Source organism: Delphinapterus leucas, chromosome 7 (genome assembly GCF_059928025.1).
Source record: "Delphinapterus leucas isolate spDelLeu-1000000601 "Yukka" chromosome 7, BTC_Dleu_Yukka2, whole genome shotgun sequence".
NCBI classification, from domain to species: domain Eukaryota; kingdom Metazoa; phylum Chordata; class Mammalia; order Artiodactyla; family Monodontidae; genus Delphinapterus; species Delphinapterus leucas.
The window spans coordinates 68825194-68852563 of NC_143135.1; the positions used below are offsets into that span (position 1 = coordinate 68825194).

The following is a 27370-nucleotide window of genomic DNA, read 5'->3' on the forward strand; positions in this document are numbered from 1 at the left end:
AGCATTCTATTATCTCGTACAGGTGGTCCTGTGCTTCATGGCACCAGGTTGACAGTGATGATCAAAGACCTTCATACCATTTAAGCCTTCAAACAAATCCGTCTCCATAGGGAAACTCTGAACCAAACCTGTTCTTCAAAAACTGATGTACATTTTCTAAGAATTCTTTCCCCTGGGGTCTGTGGACCCCTTGAAATATGAACCCCATAAACCTATATGCAAAATTTTGAGAGAATGTGCATATCTGTTAAGAACAAACACTAAACTTTTTACATTAAAAAAAAAAAACTAATTTTATAAGGTGGCCATATTTTTCTCCTCCAGCAAGTATTCCACAGGGTATTTCATTGCATTTATGCCTGTATGTTATGTACCCAGCCCTATCCCCACTCTGTATTTTTTTGTTTGGCTGTTTTTTGTTGGTTTTTTTTTTTTTGGTCTTTATGTTCCTTCCGTTGCTTGACAAGAACATGTACTACTACTACTAAAGCTTTATAAACTCCTTGTTTCTCTCTCAAAATCTTATTTTTCTCTCACAGCCTTCCTTTAACTACTCACTTAAAAACAGTAAAACCCATCTCTTTCTCCTAGCATTATGGTTCCACTTTCTGCCGATCCTCCTTTCTTGGTCCAAAAGCATATTTTTACACAGCTGCAGTTAAAGATTAATTGTATTTATTCTTTACCAAATTACTAATCTTCAATATAACATTAGTATAATTAATATGATCCCCATTGTATGCTAGGCTAAGATATCAGAATTTATGATTTCCTTATTGTTGAACATTTAGGTTGTTTTCAGTTTTTCACTATTAAACATAATGTTGCCAATGCACCTTTAGGTATAGGGTCTTTCTCTTCTGATGAACTATAGTATGTCTTTTTATTAAGTTCAAAGAGCAGAATTATTTATGTAAAAGTATAAATACCTTTATGGTCTCTGATTTGGGGTTGGCATAATGCAAGCAAAATGTATTAGTGGGACTGGTACATATTCTTGACCTTGAGAGAGTGGTAAACGACCTCATGGGTGAGGCATCTGCAGACTGCCCTCCCTGCATTCACTCTGAAGGAAGTCCTGGTCATGGTTTTGAGTACGACATTTCATTTTTAGTCAACTTCTGCTCTTAAATCCCAGAGGTGCATAATATCAGCTTCCAAGATTGAGGGTCACATGACAAGGAATTAACTGCAAAGACTTATTAAAATGTTATTATGAGAATATACTAGTGCCCTTTCCAGCTTATGACCTTTTTCAATGTCATTTAACCTTATAAAAGAAAAATTTATTTTAAAAGGTATTTGCAAGCAAAATAATATTTTATTGAAAATTCAGAAGTTACAGTACTTTAAGACATTTTTTCATATTATAAAGAAAAATAAGTTAAAAGAGAAAGAATTAACTCAAGTGCACTGATATTTAGTTTTCATTCAAACAAACATCATTTTGAAAAACCAAAATCCACAGCTTCATTTATTCACGGTATAAGCACATATTTTCCTATTTCTCATCAAGAAAACTAATGGAATAATCTTCAGAGTAATCTTTCAACACATCACCTTCCTGGATCCAATTTAAATGGAAAATTAGTATCTAACTCCACAGACTACTGGAGTGTGCGTATGTGTATACATAAGAACTAGGTAACCTTGATATAAAATTTTAAGAATGAGAGTGATTTGTCACTTCATTTTATCATAGGGCAATAAACAGCATTTCTAAAGCATGTTTTCTTATCCCCTAGGTCAAAACCAACCACTTTCAGAAAGGTGTTTAGCCTAGTGAGCACTAGTGGCATAAATAAGATTAATTATGGTTAATCATACTGCCAAAGTGTTAACTATTACAGTCAGCCATTTAGTATTAAGAAGTATCTTGTTATGACTTTCAGATCAAAGTCTCTCAAATTTTCTTACGAAGGGGAGCTAGTTGAGCCAAAAAGATTAAAAGACTCATTTTTAAAAAACTCATTTTATAGTATCAATGGTCTATATTTTTACCAAATTATTTTCTCAACAGAACATATTCATTGAGCCACTGGTATCACTTACATAATTTTATTTGTTATTTCCATTAGCTCTATTATGTATCCTCTCCCTTTCAAATGAAGAAAGGAGTGGGTACATACTTTCAGTAAACAAATGCAGTACTAAGCTGCTGTACTGCCATCTCTGGCATGTCAGTCCCAGAAGATGCCACGGGGAAGCTACAGTAAGAATGTCCACAGCTGGACATGGCACTAATGTAGGACGTCAATTAATATTTGTACAGTACTTTACAGTTAGAGAGCTTTTCTGTAACTACTATGAAAACAGTGAATGAAATCACCCCACGTTTGGACATTTACAACATGCACGTTGCATAAAATGCTTACAAAAATGTTAATTGCATTACATAGGCAAAAGGCAGAAATTGTTTTAATAGAGGAGAATCCAGAGAGGACAGAATTAAAACATAATGTAGCACTTGCTAACACAGTGCTTTTTTTCGTTTGGTAACACCACACAAATTTGTCTTTAACTAAGAAAAAACTAGGTCTTACTTCAGTTGTGGGGAAATCTGGCCATGGCGGGACAAGAAAATACTCTGATACAAAATAAAAAAGGTCTGAAAGCCACTGTTTTGACAAGTTGACTCTGAAACTGGTGAAAGCCTTTTGGCTGTAAGGGAACAGTGATGACTGACTTAGCTCAGAGGTCATCAGAGGTGAATAAAGCTTTCCTTTCCCCCCCCGCCACTCCACTAGCAGCAAAGGCTCGTAGGCACCTGATTAGCTTTCAGAGAAGAGGGTGCTTTACCGTGGTGGCAGATGAAATGCTGAAGTCATTTAAGCAATAATGTAATGGACCAAAGATACTGGATACAGAATTTGACAGGTGCCATCACTCTCATTTTTCCAGGTCCCAAAGAAAAATCAACAGCTGGCTTAATCAAAATATCTTCTCCAATCGTCTTAGAAAATGTTATGACTCATTAAAACTAAATTTTCAGAGGAAAAATACTGCTTGATTTTTTGCAAATAAAACACATCATTAAAAATCCTTAAGTAAGAGTGCGTTTATACATCTAAATAGTATTTCTTGTTAAGAATTAAAACTGCCCTCTCCCTTCTTGGCCCCTCTTCCTTTCTGCATTTCAACTTTTCTCTTGTATTTAAAGTACTGATAATTTAGTGAACTGAGTACTGTATGTCGAGTCAGCACTCATTGCTTAAGGAAGCCTGGTTGATAATGTACTCAACATTTGTTCATTGAATTAAAAATTTGTATATTACTATTATCAGCTACTTGAAATTTCATTAAATGTGATAAATTCCATAAGGAAAATAAACAAAGGCGAAAGTATAAAAATAAAATATCACACATAGACTAGAAATACTATCTGAAGACAGCTGACAAAAACCTAATAGTGCTTTCTATTAAATAATAGTTTTCAAGTCATATTATACCAAGTTATACGTTAAAAAACACCTAATTTACTCTTAGATTCAAGATTATATAACATTAGTTTCAATGACAATTACTTTGCCTATAACTTCTTCCGCATTCTCCCGTGACTAAAGGTTCAACATAACAGATTTGACATAAAAGTGTCACAATTATTGGTGATTCTCAATGCAAGTGTTTTTTAAAAAGTTTTGATTCTTAAGAATTTGTACCAAAATAAAGCTTCTGATATATCTTTGGATTATACTTGATGACTCAATGATGTAAGCAAAAAAATACTTGAGCTAACATTTACATATAAAAATATAGAATATATACACTACTGTGATCTTGGTGATATCTTACAGTATTACAAATTAGAGTATCACCAACCTGACTAAAAAGTTCGATGAGTTTTAAAGTATGAATTAAAAAAAAAAATCAAGATTCTTAGTTTTAAACTTAACCATTTTCATATTCCATGCCCACTGAGATTCTTTGTTTTGGTTAATAACTGGGCTTGAAGAATATGGAGGAATAAAAGGTATTTCTCTGGAAGAAGCCTGGAGTGTCTCAGTATCTAGCAGAGAGTTTATTATTGTCTTGATTTTTTCCTAGGCCTGAATCTTTCTCTTATTCTGCCCATTCAGATCAATGGAAGGCTATGATAAGGAAAGCCATGAGGCCGAAAAGAGTACACAAGTCCTGTATTGTGTCAGATCTCTATTTTTTGCCATTAGGAAAGATAGTGCCTACAAACCTAGAAAGAAAGAAACAATAAGGAGAGCTGAATCCACACACAGGACAGCTGGGCACCTTCTACCATCCAGCAGTTAAACCAGCAAGGCATTTCTATTCTGTTTAAAAAGCATTGCTTCTTTCCCATGTTGAGGCTTACATGGCCATAGTGCAGGCTTTTTAGAGTTCCCTGACTTTCTGCTCAGGTCACATATACTTGTCAAAGATCATGACTTACAAAATACTGAAATATAATTAAACAGACTTAATACTAAAGTTAAACAACATAATTGATTCTTTTTCTAGGATGTGAAGTGAAAGATAAAAAATCCTGGACTGGGAATCAAAAGATCAGGTTCTCTTCATCTCAAGGCTGAGTGGTCTTGATCAAGTTACTTAACCATCCTGGCTATTCATTTCCTCAGGTTAAAAAAAACAAGGGAACATGTATTGGATAACTTTTAAAGTCTCTCAAATTTGGTTGAAACACTAAGTCAGGATCTTGCACAGTGCCTTTAGGTTTTCAATATGAAGATCAGCTACCATTAAAGAATAGTGAAAAAATAATTCTGGTTTGGGGGATTTTCTGATTCTTACATTATGGCTAATGAGAGTTTTCTAAACTTCCACGGGGAAAACATAAGTATTTGGCTCTCTAATAAAAACATAATCGAGATATTTCTACATTATATACAAAGTATACTTTAAAATTCATTGGGATGGTCAGATTTTAGTCACCTATACTTCTTTTATTCTCTTATTGTTGAAACCCTGTTCTCTCCTCAACTGGGTGGCAATAGAGTAGCATGGAGGTAAAAGAGAGAATCCTGGTTAAAGTATTTGATTGAGAGAAGAATAACAGAAGCATTTTCATTCTTTAATTTTTTTAACATTTTAATTTTCAGAACTAAAATTTTTGAAATTGCTGCTAATACGTAAAACCACAAATCTGTCATAGTTTATCAGTATTGGTAAAGAATTATAATTTATTGCCAAAATATCAATGTTGTGCCGAAAGAAAATGGTTTTTAAGTGTATGGCAATGTGTTGCAATGTTCTTATTTTCATCATTTTCAGACTTGAGACTCATAATTCTGCTTCTACTATTTCAAACCAGATGTAATGCATGTCGAATTCAAATTTAAAGAGGAACTTTGTGGAGTGCCAGCGAAAACTTTGACAGTAGGATAAATAATTTCTTCAACAGTCACATATGCACCTAACAAGAAACCAACAACTCCAGTGAACGCGATAGAAATATTTTTCAGGATCATCCATATACTGTAGTGCTCCTTAGAAAATGTAAGAATTTCAACCAGAGGCGGTAGGATCAAGGCCAATGTGCTGCTGCTCACAGCTCCGACGAAGGAAATCACAATGTCTAAACGAGGAATCAGAATCGCTCCAGCACCTAGAAAATTGAAAATACAAATTTTTCTTATGTAAATATTTAACACTTATATGAATACTAACTGTAGATACATTCACTACATTAAAATTAATTGATGCAAGTAGGCACTACTAAACTATTGCTTGTGGGAGAATCTGTCACATTCTGTTCTGAGCTAAAAAAAGAAAACAAAGAAAGAAACCAAAACAGTGAGTGATATTTCTCGGACTTTGACTTATCAACAGAGTTTCTTACATAAACGACTTTTAATTTTTGCTATAAAGTTCTGGGTGAAGAATGTATTTTCATTACTCTGCCATATAGCTCATTCTATAAAGCACAAAACCTGGGGTGGTGTGATATAAATAAATCATTAAATAAATGAGAGAGAATAGATAGCTATTCCTTACATTAGAATTCCAATTAACCAAAATAGAAGAAACGATGGAAATAGAAAATCATTATTAAGCAAACACCACGGTAATAACCGTTGCAGGAAAAGTCGCTGAAGGATGCTAAAATTAGTGGGCAAAAACTGTATGAGAACAGGATATCTCTCTACAAGATATTTATCAATTATAAAGGGAAAAAGAGTACCTTTACAGTGGAGGCATCTGACAGACACCACCTTAACCAAGTGATCAACGTTAACATCACCAGTAATAAGAAATATTGATGCCACGATGTGATGTACTGAGAAGTGCAAAGCATCACCTGTGGCACTCTTGTTAAAAATGCTTAACTTCAACCTAATCATAAGAAAGCATCACACAAATCTACACTGAAGGAAATTCTGCAAAATTACTGACACTTCAAAGACATCAAGGTAAATAAAGAAAGATAAAAAAAGATAACTGTCAAGACTGGAGGAGACTAAGTAGACATGACAACTAAACTCACGTGGGACCTTGGATTGGCTCCTTGATCAGAAAAAGGGTATCAGTGGGAAAACTAGCAAAATCAAAATAAGGTCGATTAGTTAACAGCAGTGTATTAATGTTAATTTCCTTAACTATACTGTGGTATGTAAGCTGATAACATTAGAGGAAATTGAGTAAAGGGCTTATGGTAATTCTACTTTCTTTTACAACTTTTCTAAGTGATTTCAAAATGAAAAGTTAAAAAAAAATAATGTACCATTATTGGCAACAGGATTTTAGTCCAAGTTACCATCAAGTCTTCTGCAAGTTTTGATCTGGAACTTTCTTGATCTTTATCTTTATCTTACCAAATACCGACAGAAGGTTTGCAAAAATCAAGACTTATATTCGGGACTTCCCTGGTGGCTCAGTGGTTAAGAATCCGCTTGCCAATGCAGGGGACATGGGGTACAGCCCTGGTCCGGGAAGATCCCACATGCCGCGGAGCAACTAAGCCCGTGCGCCACAACTACTGACCCTGTGCTCTAGAGCCCGCGTGCCACAACTACTGAAGCCCGCGTGCCACAACTTCTGAAGCCCACGTGCCTAGAGCCTGTGCTCCACAACAAGAGAAACCACCGCAATGAGAAGCCCGCGCACTGCAACGAAGAGTAGCCCCTGCTCGCCGCAACTAGAGAAAGCCCGCGCACAGCAACGAAGACCCAACGCAGCCAAAAATAAATAAATTAATTAAATAAGTTGTTTTAAAAAGACTCATATTCTTTCTCCAAATTGTCTTTAGATGGTTCATTGAATGATCTGTTGAGGGTTGGAGCTGCCATCAGAAATAACAGCTGAGTTTGCTCACATGAAAGCTGTGACAACTATATCACCACTGCCACCAAAGGTGACTATGTAACCACAGTTCCAGCTGTGAGGACTCTAATTATGTATGTGTTGGCTTTCTTTACTTGTCTTCAAAAGGTATCAGTTTTCTCTCCAATCTTTGTTATCCCTCTTTTATTTCTAAGTTTACCTCCTTTTGCTTTTCTTTTTTCTCTGTCTTTGTCTCTTACTGAACTTTCTGTGGTATATATACAATTTAATTCATGCTCTTTGTAATTAAGTCTTGAGTTTGCAGTCTACTGGCTTCTTTGCTTCTTAATTTTCAGTTTATGGTTTTCTCCCCTCCCCTATTCTCTTTGTGGCCCTCGATGTTTTTCAGGAGGATGTGGGATTAATTTGGAAACACCACATTTCTTAGAACCACAATTATTTACCACTTTTTATTTAAATTATTATGAAAGCTAAAACCCTAAAAATTATTTTGAAATCATAAATCTAGCTGCACATCTACAAGGCTGAAGTACAAGAAACCTTCCTAAGTAAAACAACTGAATCTGAAGAAGTTGGAACTCTAAACTAGAAATACTTTATAAAGTGGACCCCTGTTTAATGGATGCATGCTACATCCTTTTAACATTTCTCTCAAGGGAACTATAAAGTATAACTCTCAAACACAATTAGAACCTTTTAAAATTCATTGACTATATCCATTTTGTGGAAACATGCTTCACCTACTTATAGTAGGTGGCAGTATTTAAAAGGACAACCATACAAACATGACTACAACCTTGCCATCTGAAGAATGGAATCTATTTTTCATCATTAGTGTTTTCCGATAATCCAATATGTTACTAGTAAATCAAGTGAAATGTTGGAAAACCATTCGGAGGAACACTAGAGTATTTTAGAATTTACGCATTCAGACTAAAATTCCACTTATCAAACACTTTTAATTTTTTTTTTTTTTTTGCGGTACACAGGCCTCTCACTGTTGTGGCCTCTCCCGTTGCGGAGCACAGGCTCCGGACGCACAGGCTCAGTGGCCATGGCTCACGGGCCTAGCCACTGCGCAGCATGTGGGATCTTCCCAGACCGGAGCACGAACCCGTGTCCCCTGCATCGGCAGGCGGACTCTCAACCACTGCGCCACCAGGGAAGCCCTATCAAACACTTTTAAATCATGAAATTTATTGATTAAAGTCATTCTTTAAATGTTATATAACCAATAGATATTTGCAAGTAAAAAATGGCTTGAAACGTTATTTGATAATGTTATTAGTCAGACAAGGAAGAGAAATATATACACTTTAGGCAAATCCAACATAGAAGAACTCAAAAATCACAAAAACAGTAAGTCAAAGGAAAGCCTGGGATAAGGATACTTTATTCATTACAAATATTTGCTATAGGATTACTATAAATAGGTTGCCCCATGTCATTTACAGACAGTTGTTATGAATATATCTATTAAGTACTAATTAAGCTTGTCCAGTATTTCCCAAAACTATATTATAGAGAAAAAGAATGTATCCTTAAGGTACAAAGTTTCCTCTAACATGAAAAAAAAGCCTATTTAGGTCCATTTTTTTGCATCTAAATGGTGAAAGCAGATATATCAGAAAATAAAATAAAATGCTTGATATTGTAACATCAACAACAAAACTGTGAGAAACACTCTAGCACATAAATTTTAATTACACAAAGAGTGAATGGTCCTCTCCATATACCTACTGACTCTTAAGATAGAATATTAGGGTACAGAATGGTACTTTTTCTCATCTGCAGTGACAACTAACTTAAATGAAGGATTTTAGTATGTCTTCTTAGTATTCTACAAACTACCAAAGATTTATGCTTTATGTCGTCATCGTTTACTAAAAGTAGAAAGCATCCTCTCAAATCCAAGGGCTTTTCAAATTAGAAATAGTAGAAGGATCAATGAATTGGACAATAACAGAAACAAGCAGTATTTAACATATTTTGCAGGTTCAATTCAAACAAGGAATCAAAATACTCGTGTCAAATCAAAATTTAACAGCTTTTTCTACAGGTCTGCTTTTAAAATAAAAGGCATTTATTGTAGTCCAAGGTGGCCTCTGGCCAGTTTCTATCCACTCTTCTCCCTCACCTGTGCAATGCCTATCTAGCAGGTAAGTGCCTACAGGGAACATGCAGGAAGAGTCTGACGCATCCTTTCAAGCTTTTGAGTTCCACCAAGAAGATGCTGTGAAACAGTGATTCAAATACTAAATGGAGACTTGGACATAACCAGTATAACCCAAGGTGATGAGCCCACTACTTTGAAGACCCATCCTGTAAACGTGGATTCAGTACTTGGAAGGGATTATGGAATGCTGAAACATGCAAACCCAGCTGAGCCTCCACTCTCATTGCTAGTGCTGCACTGCCTGCTCTACAGATATGACAAGGTCCCATCAGCTCTCCACGCATTCATCAATAAAGAGCCTGACCCAGAATCTTATCAAGTGCTTTGGAGAACAGATTCAAAACAGTCGCGTCATGAATATCACTGGGCTTTTACTTTAATTTGGAAGGATGGGCCAAAGACGTAAATGAAGCTCAGGGTCCAATGATGTGTTTCAGTGAAGTAGGACAGAATATGGCACGCTTTGTGTTCTCTCTGTTCAAAGTATGCTGTAAATATAACCCTCATATATGGTTAAGTAGGTTTACCTACTTTTAACTAAAAGAAAGAAGCAGCAAAGAAAAAGCTGCAATCCTCTGTGACATGAACTCAGCTCCTGGGGAAACGCCCTGGCTTCTGGGAATAAACCCTGGTAACAGATGTGCAGTATGGTCTGTACCTCAGCAGACAGGCAGCTCAACATAACGACAGCAGCCCATGTGCAGAAACGGATGAAGTTATTAAAATTCAGTAACTAACTCTAAAAGGAGACCTACTATCAGAATAGAACTGTCTTACATCTACTGATAAAAGGACTTTGACTGAAATAAGTCTTTGTATTTGGTAGTTGTCAAAATGTCAATAAAAGCATTGTATAAAAAACATTCCAAAATGTTTTAAAATAACTTTTTCCTCCTGAATGTTTCATTAGTCGTCAAAGTATGGGCTTATTGACGTCATTCCTCAATGTGATTTCCCTTCTTAGTTTACTTATTTCATTTAAGTGGTTACTTTGAAAAATAAGTTTTATCTAATTTTCCCAGTTTTGCTTTTCCTTTGAACACAATGTAATACACCCAATTCTTTAAATCTAGGCATAAGCTCCACCCCAAGCTGCTCAATGTAATTGACAGAGTTGCCCAGAATTTCTAGTTCTAACATTCTCTAACCTTAAGTGGGCCAAGATGGTTATTCACATCTTCTATAGAATTTCCAAAGCTGCTTGTTCCCCCAAATCCCCAGTAATCTGGTCCCTGGTATCATTCTATGCAATCCCGTTAGTTCAGCGTTGCAGTCATCTTTCTATTTGAGATTATCGTAAAAGTGGCGACAATAAAACAATAATTTCTAACTACTTTGTTAATATTTTTAAATGTCTTATCTTCATTTCACAGTTGAGGAAAGCAGGACTCATAGGTGGTTTGTAACTTACCTAAAGACACCAGCAAGTAAGTGGGAGGCCTGAGTTTGAACCGTCAGTCCAGTGTGACTGTAAAACTCATGCTCTTTCCACTATCCCAAACTCAAGCTCCCTCTCCACGAGCCTCCATCCTTAATCCTACCTTGTGGAGGCATTCTACAATGTGAAACTTTAATAAGAGATTATACACACTCCTTCAAATAATAAGTAAAATAAGCCACTGAAATTATTAAAGACCAAAACAGAAAAAAACCCATTCGTATAGGTAGACATGGAGAGTTAAAATGTTAAATATACAAAAGTTAACAGATACAAAAAAGTTGAGGAAAACTAGAAAACCAAAGTAAAATGTGTATCAACAATATAAGGGGTCGTTTATGCATCTGATTTAAATATACTTATATTTCAATCATGAGTGAGGTCATTTCCAAAATAATAATTTGATTAGTTGTTTTAAGTGTGATAGGAGCTAGTTTGTGTTTTTCTTCTATAGATATAGAATAACAGAATTTTAAACCAAAATGTATCCCAGCTAGGTGAACAAAATTGTTTTAAAAATATAAAAAAATATACTTTTAAGTAGCTTCATTATAAGAAATTCAACAATAAAAATCATTATGCTATAAATATGCAGTGATACTTACAAGTAATAGTAACCAAGAAGGACCTTACTGCAAATTCACAGATTTGCTTCCATTTAGCATGAAATTTGGATGTGATCACAGGGATAATTATCTCTGCTGGGACATAGAACTGAATTGAATATGTCACAAAGATGCCGAAGGAATAGAGAATTTTCACTGATTGATATAACCTGTTAAAGAATTTCAAAATCTAGTCATTCTTTTATTTCCAACTTTATTGAGGTATGACTGACCAATAAAATTATAATACATTTAAAGTCCACAACGTGATGATTTGATATATGTATACATTGTGAAAGAATTCCCACAACTGAGTTAATTAACAAACATATCCATCACCTCACATATTTGCCTTTATTTTTCCGTTTTGGCGATAACACTTTTGATTCTGCTCTCTTGGCAATTTCAATTACATAACACATATCAACCACAGTCACCATGTTATACATTAGATCCTCAGACCTTATTCATCTTTTAACCGAAAATTTGTACCCTTTTACTAAACTCTCCTCTTCTTCCCCATCCACCAGCCCCTGGCAACCACCTATCTATTCTCTGTTTATTTGAGTCATTAAAAAGAAAGTTAGATTAAGACAACAACATGCATGAACCTGGCAGGCATTATGCTAAGTGAAATAAGCCAGAGAAAGACAAATCCTGCATGGTATCACTCAGATGTCAAGATTATAAACAGTTTCCTAAACTGTCGTCAAGCAAGAAGGAATTCGGTAAGTCTCCTTCTATAATGTATTCATCATACAAGTGAAGGAGGAAGGAAGAAAGCTGAGTAGAAATAGATTTGAGGGAGGGGATATGGGGATATATGTATACATATAGCTGATTCACTTTGTTATACAGCAGAAACTAACACAACGTTGTAAAGCAATTATACTCCAATAAAGATGTTAAAAAAAAAAATGAAGTCCCCAAAATACAAAGTGAAAAAATTGTAAAAAAAAAAAAAAAGAGAAATAGATTTGAAAATACTACAAACAGCGTAATTAAGGCAAGAAGGAATGCCTTAGGGCCAGCAACAATACTATCTTAATTTTAAAATGATTCAAGATATATTTCTCAGCTTGATGCTTAAACATAAATGGTCAAGCCATTGAAATGTACAAAATAACCAAAAGATTGCTTCATATACTCTGATATGTAATTGTGGAGAATTAAATGAATATCCTTATCAGTTTATTACAACATTCCTTTCTTTCTAATTATATTTTAACTTACATGTTTTAAAAATATGATTACCAATATATCTAAAAATATATCATTATATTTATAAGTATAATTACTTTTCTATTTATATAAAACAAATTGTATGGGTTAAGAATCTGGTTATTATTAATACCATTCAGTAATATTAACTATATGTAATTACTGTCACTTCGTGTTACACAGAGTAGAAATGGGAAATAAAATGGTTTGGGTCTTTTAGAAGCTGGTATATTTGCTAATCATCCACCAAAGAGTAATATAGAAATGAGTGTTTAAGAGAAGCGCTACAGTCTTTTAAAATCAACTCTTCCACTTTTACTTATTTTTTGTTTTAAGAACCCACTAATTTCTATGTTTGATATCTACATGTTCACGTACTATTTTTCTCTACTCAACTTTTCTATATCTTATCAACCTTTGTTCTCATTTTGGTTTTAAGCATGTATCTGTGGTAATTGTCCATAGGTACTAAGTTTTAGAAATGAAGAGTTGAAAGAAGAATCTACCCAGTAAACTGTCTCTCAAAAGGATAAAAAAACTTGCTTAAAGTGATAGGAATTTGTTTTGATGATATATAAGAACATAAAACAACTTTTAAATAACATATGGTACACGTTAAAGGGTATTTTAAAACTCAGTGCCAGGGACTTCCCTGGCGGTCCAGTGGTTAACACTGCCTTCCAATGCAGCGGGTGTAGGTTTGATCCCTGGTTGGAGAACTAAGATCGCACATGCTGTGGAGTGAAGAGAGAAAGAGAGAGAGAGAGAGAGAGAAAGAAAGAAAGAAAGAAATGAAGGAAGGAAGGAAGGAAGGAAGGAAGGAAGGAAGGAAGGAAGAAAGGAAGAAAGAAAGGAAGAAAGAAAGGAAGAGAGAGAGAGGGAGGGAGGGAGGGAGGGAGGAAAGAAAGAAAGAAAAAGAAAGAAAGAAAGAAAAAGAAAGAAAGCAAGAAAGAAAACAAGTCTTAAAAACAAAACAAAACAAAACTCAGTGCCAAAGTTCTTGAAAGTTAGAGGCTATGTTTTATTCTTCTCTGTATAACCCCCCCATACACTTGGCAGGGGATAGATACTTATTAAATGTTAATTACATTAATATTAATGATCAAAAATGGGTATGGATAGGTGATTCTTAGAAACTACGTCTAATCATTATCACAAATAAAAATACTTCAAAAATAAAATGACTCTTGCTTGAAAACAAAGTCTGTTATACTGGTAGCAAAGAAATGTAGTATCTTAGTAAAGAGCAGAAATATATTTTTTAAATAATTATTTTGCAGTCAATATATAGAATCAGATTATGGGGGAGAAAACAACTCAATAATCCAGTGAAAACGTAAGTTTTGAAAACAGAGGATTTCAAAAATTGCAATGTTTCTATTCTTTTCCCCACATTGGCTAAGAAATCAATACCTAAACAAAATTCATAGATAAGAATATCTTAATTTTTTTAAAGCTAACCTGGGAAATAGGTGGCTGACTGATTCTCTTTCTCTCAAGGTTGAATACAGAAGCGACTCTTGGAAAGAATCTAATAAGTCACTTTCCCTCTTGGACCTTTCATGACTGTCAAGAATCTCGAGGGTTAAGATCTGTCAAGAAGTCTTTGTGAGAACTAGCTACAATCCTGTAGCATGTTCACTAGAATGTAAGCACTACGAGGGAGAGATTTTTTTATCTGTTCACTGCTGTTATCACTAGTGCCTGGGAACACTTCCTAGTACAAAAAACACATACAATAAATATGTTAGATGAAAAATGAATTTGATAGACGCCCTACATTTTAAATGTAATAATATTCACTGTGAGGAAGAAAATGACAGACAGAGGAAAGGAGAGGCAGAAGCCGTTTGGGCCAGGATTCCTAGATACAGGCAACTTTAATATTGGAAGATCATGAAGCATTACTGAGGGAGAGGACAGAGGGAATAGTCCAGAATATACAAACCTTCTTTTTCCAGTTTCCCTAAGTTTACTGCTCTACTTCTTTGTTTACTGTGCCTCTTGGTGAGTCCATTCTTGCCTAAATATTTTCATCTCAGGGGACAAACTCCTCAGAGTTCAGCTCCCTGATTGTGTGGTAGGGTCAGTTAAGGTGTAGTGTAGCTTGATTACCTGCCACTATTTGTGACTTTTATTTCCCAGAATACTCAGCGTCCTAGCTCCTATATGCTGCAAGCATGAGCTCAGACTGAAGGTTTGTTCTGTTTTGGGAGAAAAATGAAGTCCCAGTTCATATTTCCCAGAATACTCAGCGTCCTAGCTCCTATATGCTGCAAGCATGAGCTCAGACTGAAGGTCTGTTCTGTTTTGGGGGGAAAATGAAGTCCCAGTTCAAAATACTAAATACATTAAAATACCTACCCCATACCTTCCCTGTTCTTATATGCTTCTTTCCTATTTTTGGTTGAATCTCCCCTATCCATTGTGTGCTTCACGAAGAATGCCACGTGTGAGGCAGCAGAAGTCACCTAACTGCTTCTCAGTGTTTGTCTATATGAAAACCTAATATCCTTGATATCTGTTAGTGGAAGTGTGTCCGCTATTTGGGTTACTTTAGTGGAAATCTTGGAAAACCTCTGCTAAAACATCATTCAACTAAGACTAGTAGTAACAAGAGAAATGCTTTTATGCCTAGAATACTATTTAACAAACGTTTACTAAGTGCCTCTTAAATGCTGAGTAATGCGCTAGATTGTGGAGATGCATCACAAACCCAGAAGATGCAGGGCTCCTGCCCTCAAGGTGCTAATGTTCTAGCTCAGAATTGTGAATTTACTTCATTATCATCTTTAGAATACACCCTTTACTTCAAAAGCTAAATGCAATATATTGAACAATATTATTCGTAACTAGTTTTAAAAAATGATGCCTCACTAAGATTGAGGGTAATAAATAATAATAACTTGGAGCCTCTCTAATCCATACTTGCTTTATTCTGGGGCTGCTTTCTAATTCAATCTTTTCTTGTAGAAATACCCCGTATGAACTCTGAGACTTTAAGTCAATGTGGCATCAAAAGCCCTTTACAGCTTCCCATAGCTAGCAGCTATGAGTTCCCTAGGCTCTTGTGGCAGTCATTGGATTTCATGCCCAGCCAACAAAGAGTACACTGTATATTCTCTAAATTGCTAGGCCTATTGCCTGAAGCACGGGTGGGTTGCGGGGAGAAGAGACCCATACATAGCATTTCAAGAAAGGAACACTAGATATAACCCCATGACTGTTCTAGTCCAAACTTCTCATTTTGGAAGATTATCACTATAACAGACAAGCATCTCCTCTCCAGTATCCCTCAGCCATGGCTAGTATTTTATTTAACTGTCCCAGCTGAAGACCATAAAGAAATAAGACTATAGGCCACAGAAGGCATATATACACAATGAGAAGGTGTTACAAGTTCTCTAAAGGAGAGTATCTTGACTTGCTTTCCTGTTTTTTCCAGATTTTTGTTTCTTAGGATACAAGGCTCTCCTCTTCTAAATAAAAAAGCAGGTGTCTAGCTAGGCTTTCTTGAATAGAAACTATGGTCTGATAGTCCCTTTTTAATCAAGGCTTGCGACTAGTTCCGTTCTAACTGGGGAGCCACAGCAATTAGGGATAAGGCAAGAGGTGAGAAGGGGATGCAGAAAAAGGGAAGGATTAATTAAAGCTACTGCAGGGACAGTATCACTCGCTCAGGATTTAGTTGTGAATACCAAAAGCACTCCCTCCACAGCCTTGCCCACTGCTCCTTCACCGTGTTCTTAATTCCCTGCGGACAGGAACATCTCAACTTGACATGCATGCACTCTCACCTTCGCCCTTAAGACTTTCTTTAAATACTTTCGTGAGTAAGAGGAGGGACGAATTCTGAGATTGTTTCCCCACCTACATGTTATAGTTAACATTAAAAGTACTTGTCAAATTTATTTATAAATTTGTTTTCAGGATTTAGTCTAAATATTATTCCAAGTGGAGAAAAATACCATCCTATTTTCTAGACATTATATTGTCTTTGAAAGAGGAACTAAGCTACCATAATTTTTAGCCTTGATTCTCTTATATTAAGCTGTTTAAGTTTCTACTCCACATTAAACTGTTACCAAAAAAAGAAGCACATTTGAAGGAAACAAAATTACATAATCAACTATAAAATAGGTTAATGAAATAAATGCTGAACAACCGTATATCTTGTTTGTAGTCATGTCTCCAGCTTGAAACAAATGTATGACATTAAAACATGTTCCACCTTGAAATACCTTTGTAAATATGTCATAGCTAAAGTAAAACTACAATTAAAAATAAATAAATAAACACACTGCATGTATGCCTCTTGTGCAACCTGGAAACTATTCTAGGTACTTTCTCTCTGTCATAAATAGTTCCCTACATACCTTTGTTCTAACAACATTCTGGACTCCAGTGAAGGCCCAGGATTCAAATGATTACTGAATAGCAGTCAAACTCTCATTAGGAAGCCAGCCAAAATATATACTATTTATTTTATTTTATTTTTTTAATGGGAAACAATGCTTTATTTTTTCTTAACATCTTTATTGGAGTATAATTGCTTTGCAATGGTGTGTCAGTTTCTGCTTTATAACAAAGTGAATCAGCTATACATATACATATATCCCCATGTACGTATACCCCCTTGCATCTCCCTCCCACCCTCCCTATCCCACCCCTCTAGGCGGTCACAAAGCACTGTGCTGATCTCCCTGTGCTATGCGGCTGCTTCCCACTAGCTATCTATTTTACAAAAATATATACTATTTAAACTTAAGGTTTCACAGACTTCTACCCAAGCAGCTAAAGGAGTGGTGTGATTTTAATTAAATCAGCATTTATTCTTTGCATTTATCAAAACTAAGGAGTTACCTTCCATTTCATAAATAAGGAGGCAAGTCTGCATTGTAATGACTGCCAATATCTTTTTTAAATCTCCAAAGACCAATCTCTGGAAGAAGAAAAAACCCTGTATATTGCTTCATTTAGCAGAATATGGTTCTAATATTAAAGAAAATATTAAGATGTATATAATATTAATATGAATATTAATACTATTTACTTACAGTTGACCCTTGACCAACATAGAGGTGAGGGGTGCCAACCCGCACAGTTGAAAATTCGCATATAACTTTTGATTCCCCCCAAAATTAACTACTAATAGCCTACTGTTGACTGGAAGCCTTACTGATAACATAAACAGTCAATTAACGCATATTTTGTGTGTTATATGTATAGCTACATATATTTTATAGATTTAAGACATGCCTAACTTTTTAATTTTTTTGATATTTCTAGGCTATGTAGTTTCTGAGTTTTTTCAAATTGTCGCAAATCTCAACAATTTTTTCAAGGAGGTGGGTCAAAAACATCTTGCTGCAATTTATGTCAAAGAGTGTTCTACCTGTGTTTTCCTCTAAGAGTTTTATAGTGTCTGGCCTTACATTAAGGTCTTTAATCCATTTTGAGTTTATTTTTGTGTATGGTGTTAGGGAGTGTTCTAATTTCGTTCTTTTACATGTAGCTGTCCAGTTTTCCCACCTCCTAGAGTAATGAAAATAAAAACAAAAAGAAAACCATAAAGAAGACGAAAAGACAACCCTCAGAATGGGAGAAAATATTTGCAAATGAAGCAACTGACAAAGGATTAATCTCCAAAATATACAATCTGCTCATGTAGCTCAATACCAAAAAAAGAGACAACCAAATCAAAAAATAGCAGAAGACCTAAATAGACATTTCTCCACAGAAGATATACAGATGGCCAACAAACACATGAAAAGATGCTCCACATCACTAATTATCAGAGAAATGCAAATCAAAACTACAATGAGGTATCACTTCACACTGGTCAGAATGGCCATCATCAAAAAATCTACAAACAATGAATGCTGGAGAGGGTGTGGCGTAGGGAACCCTCTTGCACTGTTGGTGGGAATATAAATTGATACAGCCACTATGGAGAACAGTATGGAGGTTCCTTTAAAAACTAAAAATAGAACTATCATATGATCCAGCAATCTCACTACTGGGCATATACTCAGAGAAAACCATAATTCAAAAAGACACATGCACCCCAATGGTCATTGCAGCACTATTTACAATAGCCAGGACATGGCAGCAACCTAAAGGTCCATCAACAGAGGAATGGATAAAGAAGATGTGATACATCTATACAATGGAATATTACTCAGCCATAAAAAGGAATGAAATTGGGTCACTTGTAGAGACATGGATGGACCTAGAAAGTGTCATACAGAGTGAAGTAAGTCAGAAAGAGAAAAACAAATATCGTATATTAACGCATATACGTGGAATCTAGAAAAATGGTACAGATGATCTTATCTGCAAAGCAGAAATAGAGACACAGACATAGAGGACAAATGTATGGATACCAAGGGGGAAGGAGGGATGGGAGGAATTGGGAGATTGGGATTGACACATATACACTATTGGTACTATGCATAAAATAGACAACTGATGAGAACCTACTGTACAGCACAGAGAACTCTACGTAGTGCACTGTGGTGACCTAAATGGGAAGGAAATCCAAAACAGAGGGGATATCTGTATATGTACAGCTGATTCATTTTGCCGTACAGCAGAAGCTAACATAACATTGTAAAGCAACTATATTCCAATAAAAAATAGTTAAAAATTTTTTTCTAATATGTTAATTGAAAAAAATCCACGTATAAGTGGACCCACGCAGTTCAAACCCATGTTGTTTGAGGGTCAACTGTACAATGTGGCCTAACTGTGTTCAGAAAGGACTTGGGGCACATACAGTATTAAAGGTGACCAGTAAAACAGTGAGGGCCATGAGTGATGGGTTGTATTATTTAATCAGGAACCCAGAGTGTTGTATTTTTGACAGCAAGGATAAGTATTAAATTTTTTTAATAAGGTGAGTCTATATTAAAAGATTCATGTTTGGTATGGACACCAAGGGGGAAAAGCAGCGGGGGGTGGTGGTGGTGGTGTGATGAATTGGGAGATTGGGATTGACATGTATACACTGATATGTATAAAATGGATAACTAATAAGAACCTGCTATATAAAAAAATAAATAAAATTCGAAAAATCCAAAAAATAAAAATAAATAAATAAAAGTCATGTTTTACTCTTATATGTTACTCAAATTTGGAATACCCTATAATTCTGAATCTTTTAAAAAATCCCACAAGAATATGTAAAATCACAGGTGATCTCTTCTGAAGATTATGAAAAAAATTTAGATTACACAAATAAAGAAATCACAGTAAAGATTTTAAATGTTTAAATCATAAAACCAAGAATACACCTTTATCATGAAACATTGGTAAATTATATCTACAAAATACACAAACTAGGTTAACAAACTCTTGTCTACCTACCACACATCTTGGGGAAGATTTAAAGTTATGCTGCCTTTGATTTCATCATGGAAACACATATATCCTAAGGTAGCTAAGGTTACATAGAGAGTTGTAACAATTCCCATGCCAATATTCAATGCTTGGGTGAAGCGTTTTGATTCTTTCATTTGGTTTTCCAGTGGAAGGACCTAAGAAGAGAATGCAAATAATTTAAAACAATCTAATATCCCGTCTTATATGTACACAAATTAATCTTTCTATAGCTTATATGCAAACATAACTGTTGATGTATTTTTCTACGTGTTATATATTTTTTCACACTACAGATTTTTTTATTCTTAAAATAAAAAGATTTGAAATCAGCTCTTAGTAGGCAAAACTATCTGTCAGGTTTTTTAAAATAAACTTCTTACTCTGGAATAATGTTAGATTTACAGAAAAGATGCAGAGATAAACAGGAGACTCCCATATATTCCTGACCAGTTTCCGCTATTGTTAACATTTCACACTACCTAAGTACCTGTGTTACAACTAAGAACCAATATTGGTACATTACTATTAAACTCCAAACTTTATTTGCATTTCACTAGTTTTCCCACTAACGTCCTTTTTCTGCTCCAGGGTCCCATCCAGGACAGCACGTTGCATTTTGCTGTCCTGTCTCCTTAATCTCCTCTGGTCTGTGGCAGTTTCTCAGTCCTTCCTTATTATACATTACCTTGACAGCTCTGAGGAGCATTGGTTAGGTATTTGGTACACTGTCGCTCTATTTGGGTTTGTCTGATGGTTTCTTCATGACTAGACTGGGAAAATAGGTTTCAGAAAAGGATACCACAGAGGTGCAGTGCCCTTCTCATCACCCATGCTATCAACGTGATTTATCACTGGTGAAGTTAATTTTGATCACTTGGGCAAGACAGTGTTTGCCAGGTTTCTCTGCCTGTAGAGATTTTTCCTCCTGCCTCATCATACTCTATTCATTGGAAGTAAGTCACTACAGATAGAGGGGATTAAACTAGAGCTCCTGGAGGGGGGGTATCTACATAAGTTATTTGAAAATCTGCCCTATGTATTTATTTATTTAATCATTTATTTGTATAAGTATGGATTCATGTATATTTGTTTTATACTTTGAGTATGAATCCCAAACACTATTATTTATTTTGTTGCTCATATCGTTCCATCTTTGGTCATCGTGAATTCTATCAGGTTGGGTCCTGTGTCCCTTTGACATGATTCCATTCTTTTGTTTTTTGAGCACTTCCATACTTTCTGGCACTACAAGATGCTCCAGACCCACACTGAATTTCCTTGCTTCAGCCCTATGATCAGCTATTTCTCCAAAGAACTTTGGTTCCTTTGTTGGAGAACTGTATTTAGAACTCAAGATCTGGGCGCTGAGTGTGCTCATTGCTACTGGGTGCCACTGCTTCCAGTTCTCTCAGCAGACAGAGTTAGGAAATATATGTATGTATACTAACCCATGTATATACATGTCTATAACTGTTTCTATATCTATCCATCTGTATCTAATGTCCGTCAATTTAATAAGATGAATATTTTCATTACGGGGAAAAAAAAAACCTTTAAAGGAAAAAAGGCTAACTGAAAGGTTAATTTTTTAGGCAAATATTTGGAGATTTTGGCCATACAATTTGACCATGCAGTAAAAGACACTAAGTAATAATAATAACAAGTATTTACTGAGTGCTTACAATGTGCTAGGTATTTTTCAAAAGCTTTGCATGTAATACATCACATCGTATTTACAATAACCTCATGAGATAATAACTAATTTCATCTCCACTTTTCAGGTGCGTTAGTCAGGTCTACGTGGAAATTTTAAGTGATTAACAGAAAACAGAACAGTGAACAATTTGTATGTTCCGGAGATAATCCAGACCTGAAATAAGAAGCTAAAGTCAAGAACGGTGTCAATGCAGCTAGAAAAGGAGGAAGAGAAGGAAATGAACATTTACAGAGGCTCCCTCAAGCAGCATTAAGTGTTTTACACATAATCTCCTTTATGGAGTAGATTTGGGGAAATATGAAAAGAAGACTCAACATGTCTTAATTACTGACTGGAATGGGGAAACCAGGGACACAGTGAAAAGAAATACTCCAACATTTCAAGCTTGAGTGACTGGAAGTAAAACTAAAATAAATAGAGAAATGAGAAAGTGAAACTGGTTTGAGATTAAAAAAAAAAAGAGGTTATCTGTCAGACTTCGGAGTTGTTGAATTTGAGATGTCAGAGGAACAACACTTAACTGGAAATGTCCAACAGTTAACTAGAGCTTACTAGTTAAAGCAGAAATGAAAATCTACACTTATGTCTGTAACACAGATAAGTGGAGCTGTAAGAATTAGTGAGAATTCTATAAAGGAGAATTCAGAGAGAGCAGAAACCCAAGTAAAATGGCATAAAATTGTCTTTTAGTTCTGTTTTGTCTGCGGTTCATATAAATAGATGTTTATGAGTGGTTTTGCTCCCATACCAAACCATCAGGCTATGGAACATAAGCTGTGGAGTAAACAGCAATATTCAACTTTCCCCAGATCTCCATATTCTAGGCTTGAAATGAACTGGAAGCGTCTTTAATGGAAATATTTAGGATCTCAGAATTCTCAGGATGTTTGTATCTCTTGGTATTAGCTTTATGATAACATCATTTCTCAAAACAAGTATGATACGTATAAATCTAAGAAGAGAATTTATATTTGACTCTTCTTATGCAATAGTAACTTTGTAACAATTTCAATTCATTTAAAATCATCTAGTCTATAAAATATGATGCTTGGGATTTGTCTGAATATAACCCAGACTTGCTAGAGTAGGCAGAATACAGATCAAACAAAATTAGCCATAAGTTAATGGTGTTTGAAGCTGGGTGATGCTTCCATAGGCGTTCATCACACTATTCTCTAAGTTTTGTATAGGTTTGAAACTTTCCACGATAAAATGTTAAAAAATCATCTATTCGAATGTTCTCATTTTACAGATTAAGAAAAAGTGATACATCTAAGATAAAAGTCTTGTTAAGTAGAAGAAGTAAACTATAATTCAAGTCTATCATACCAAAATGCAAATTGTTTTCTAGGAATAAAATAATAGAAACAAAAGAAAAACAGGCATTTTTAAATGTAAATAAATCCTTGTGTTAACTTAAGATTCTAAAGAATAGTAATAAAGACTAAATCCTTACCACTCCTATGCCTTCAAAAGCAAATACAGCAGTACCAAAAAAGAGAGGGTATTTTTTCCAGCCAGCCACTACTGGAAGGTTGTGGGGATCTGGCATATTCTGGAGAAAGGAAAAATAAGATGTCAATAAGTTACATCTTTACTTACTTGAAAGAATTAAAAATGGAAGAGCGAAATCATATACTTCTGAGCTTCACAGCAGCAAACGTGTATTATAAATGTGAATAATTCTTTCAATAAAAACTTTAAGCATCCTATGTTAAACGTAGCCAAGCCGTTAGGATTTCACTGCCAAAAGCCATTGTTTCCCTCAAGCCCGTACATTCCATCTGAGCTAAATGCTCCTGATTACCTGTTTCCACCTGTAAGTCCCAGGCTGTTCTCACTGGGTATGGCTCCTGCCACAACAGGAAATACATAAGCATATTCAACGTCTGAGCTGAGAGCCATGTAGTCAGTTATCAACCACTTCTGACGGTGTCCAATGAAATTTATTCCCCACTCTACTTTCATTGCTCTTTTGGTCTCTAAGATTTCCTGGCTTTGGCTTTCTATCTCAATAACGCTGTGCTGTTCTCTAGAACAGGTCTCCTCGTGGTTTCAGCATCTTACTCTTTGACCTGACAGTTGCCATTACCCTTATTACTTGTGCCTATGCCTTGACTCTGGCTTTGATTTCTTGGTCCTGACTCATATAGCCTTCTTCTAACTCTCGTTATCTGGAAGCTCACAGACTGCGCATCTTGTTCAAGATCCCTGGGTCCACACTGGCCACTTCTTCCAGCTAGCCCAAGTCTCCTCACCAGCCTGTGTCCTCTGCCTTTACCTGACTACAAGTGGAATTCAAGGCCAACGAAAGGGGATGAACAAAGAAACTGAAGTGTGACAGCACAGGGAAAATTTGGGGAATAGATTTAGAAGATCTGAAGCATAGGCAGAACTGTGTGATATAATGGTGAAACATAAGCTAGGGTCAAAATGAAAAGATTATTAAAATGTTTGGATTATTGGATAACGCTAAACTGTACTTCAAGGCTCACATGGTTTCCTCTACCTAAGGAGCCTCCTTTTCTGCTCCACTAACTCCTACATGTCCAGCCAAGGGGTCAGGAACTCCAGAAAGCCTTGTGAGATCTTCCTGCCTGTCCCCTTTCACTCTCACATGCTATAACAAAGAGTCTACAGGCTTTGGAATTAAGATGGGGCAAAAAGGAAACATAGATCCATCATAAGAGAATTTGTAATGAATTGCTAATGGAGATTTTAGGACAACTGCTTTGGCAGCAATGTATAAAATGGACTGTATCAGGGGAAAATAGGATTCTCCACCTTTTTTGAGTCATTGGCTCCTATGAGAGATGAAAGCTATACAGTTGCTCAGTAGAAAAATGCATATATGCAGACAGAAACCCTAAATCTTATAAATGATTTTAAGGGATTTGCAGATCCCCTGAATCCCATCAACAGAATATTTTAAGGAAACTGGGCTAAGAATCTCCAGACTGCCGACAATGAAATGAGTTGAGGTTATTGCATACATCAGATGAAGAGGCCACAGCCTAGTGTAGTGGCAGGGAGCTGAAGTGGTGGCAGCAAATAAAGGTTCAGAAGTGAAAGAAAATGATAAAATCACGTCTATAGTCCCGTCTCTTGTGATTGGTTTAAATCTTAAAGGAATAAACAAAACGCTAATGAGTTCTTTGTTTCATGTTAGGCAGTGCACTAAGGCACGATCCTAAATCTCACAACTCTAGTAAGTCAGGTATTGCTACCTTCTGAAGCAACATCATACAGCCCAGAAACATACTTACCAGGATTCAAAACCAGATCTGACTACAAAGCCTATGCTTTCAACCTCTATGTCATATACTGCTTTTTCAACTAAGCAGTATCCCCGAGAAGGAAACCAGAGTTCCCTGATTATCTCCTGTGTGACACATATGAAGTAGAGTCTTTACTTATCATTACTTTTACCTCCAAAGTGAAAAATATTTACTTGTTAAGAAACATATGACACGGTTAAAAACATGTTATACTTACCCTAACAATGTACTGATAAATTATCACAAGACTCACAGCCATGGAAACGTTGGCAAGGAATGAAAGCACAAATAGATTCTTGAGCTCACGAATGAAGACCAAAAGAATCAGAAATGGAAGAAAGCAAAGCATATATATCCTTAGGTCAATAGTTCTTCTCTCACATGGATCTGATGAATTGGTACTATTCAAAACAAACACTTTACTCTCCAGGAACCCTTCATGAACCTATACAGGATTACCAGGAGAATAAGGAAGAGGGGGGAAAAAAACTTCCATCAACTTATAATAATAAAGGAGAAATATGAAGAAAATTATGATCTATATACACTCTATGATAAATTCATTTACAATAAACAAAATACACAGTTTTAAGGTACTCTAGTGTCTTAGAAATATATATATCAAATTTAAGGATAATTAAAATCAGATAATCTTCTTTGCAAAATAACTTTATCATACTGTGAAAAGAAAGTTCACTAGAAAATTATGAGGATGGATTTACTAATTTATTGTGAAGCTTTGTGACTGTGATGCTCATGATGTCTAGAAAGGCTCAACCTGCTTCTGAGATAATCAAAAGTGGAAGGCATGCTTGTCCAGAATGGCCACTGGGTATTCTACTAACATACTTTTTTCAAAGTAAGAAACAATGTCTCAGTACCTCTTAGAGATGTACAGTACTCAAAATTAAACTTAGAAATCAGAGCCTAACTTTAAAGGTATCTTACAAAGCAACTGCTGATGAATTATCGTCACTGTCAATAAATATTTGTTAAAAATCAACTGTCTTCATGCATGCCAGACGCTAAATAAATTTTTATTAGAGCAAAAAACTTCTACAAGATAAAGCAACTTTGCCTCAGAATTTATTCAGCCACGTCTATAAAACTATATTCAACTTTCAAAAGAGATTCAATGATTATAGGCTCCACTTATTAAAAATTGTCCTTGATTCGATTAATCACATAATCCAACTTACAAAAATAGAAATGAAATTATAGAGGACTTTAAAAATAATCTTAAAAACTCACAGCACAGGCAGATCAAACTATAATATAAATTCCAGTGAAAATCTATTTGCCCCAAATACTGTACCCTCCTTTGAACACAATGGAACGCAAAGACTTATCAAGTCTCTGGATACATAAATTCTTAAGAACCAGACCCTATAGTAATAACAGCAAGTATTTTCTGAGTACTTTCTACGTGTCAGGTACTGAACTAAATGTTATACAACATCTCATTTAATCCTCAAAACAACACTCTGAGGTGGGTGGTAGTATTAATATCAATTTATAGCTGAGGAAACTGAGGTTTGGGGAGGGTAAAAAGAAAAAAAACACCCTATATAATATCAAGCCAGTAAGTCCTGGTTCTAGGATTCAAACCCAGGCCTGAGATCCCAGAATCTAGCTTGTGACAGGTACATGTTTACCTGACCAAAATGCTGCAATCCTTAAAGAGGGGCCCTGCCCAAGTAGCCACCTGGCCTCCACCTTGACATCTCTCTCTCTCTCCCCTTAAATACAGTAACAAAGGGCCAAAAAGTCAGAAGTACAGAACAAAATCCTGATATGAATAATAATTTAAGTGTTTAATTTTACACTTATCCACAATAAGCAAGGTTTAGTGTCACTACAAATGTATGTATCATCTTAAACTGCAGGGAATATATCTACTAGTTTTAAGTTATATTGGCAATTTATAACTCACACAGGACTAACAAACTCTCAGGTTACACCATGTACCATTTAAGAAATGCATAGCTCTCATTTATATTGTAATTGTCCATTAAAACTTTTAATTTTATTTTCTATAATTTGAAATAGAAGCAAATTTGATAATTCACATTACTTGGCTTTTAAGAATGTATTTTATTTGTTGACCCAGTTTCCTCTGTAATCAAATTATTTACAGCCAAATACTTCTGTATCAAAGAAGTACGTCCAATAATCAGATTAGATAATGATCAAAGTTAAGCTCTAACAAGGATACCAGGTAAGAGAAAAGCAGTTATATAACCAATTTTAGAAAGGACTGTTTGAGTCATTAGGTGCTTGGGAATTTGAAATCAATTCTAC

The 27370-nt window shown here is 35.4% G+C and overlaps 1 protein-coding gene across 7 annotated transcripts in view; it reads right to left on the reverse strand.

The window, feature by feature from the left end:
• Positions 1-1301: 1301 nt before the first annotated feature.
• Positions 1302-27370, reverse strand: part of SLC36A4 (solute carrier family 36 member 4) — a 46155-nt gene continuing 20086 nt past the window's right edge. For 5 of the 7 annotated variants that reach the window (XM_089915394.1, XM_089915392.1, XM_022561421.3 and 2 more), the window contains 5 exons: positions 25287-25514; positions 23248-23346; positions 20060-20229; positions 11471-11640; positions 1302-5575 (listed from right to left, as the gene is read on the reverse strand). In XM_089915394.1, coding sequence (XP_089771520.1) covers positions 5268-5575; positions 11471-11640; positions 20060-20229; positions 23248-23346; positions 25287-25514 — 975 coding nt within the window. In that variant the 3' untranslated portion in view covers positions 1302-5267. Of the gene's footprint in view, positions 5576-6454; positions 6506-11470; positions 11641-20059; positions 20230-23247; positions 23347-25286; positions 25515-27370 lie in introns of all 7 variants that reach the window. The other 2 variants (XM_022561422.3, XM_089915393.1) reach the window with 2 other exon arrangements.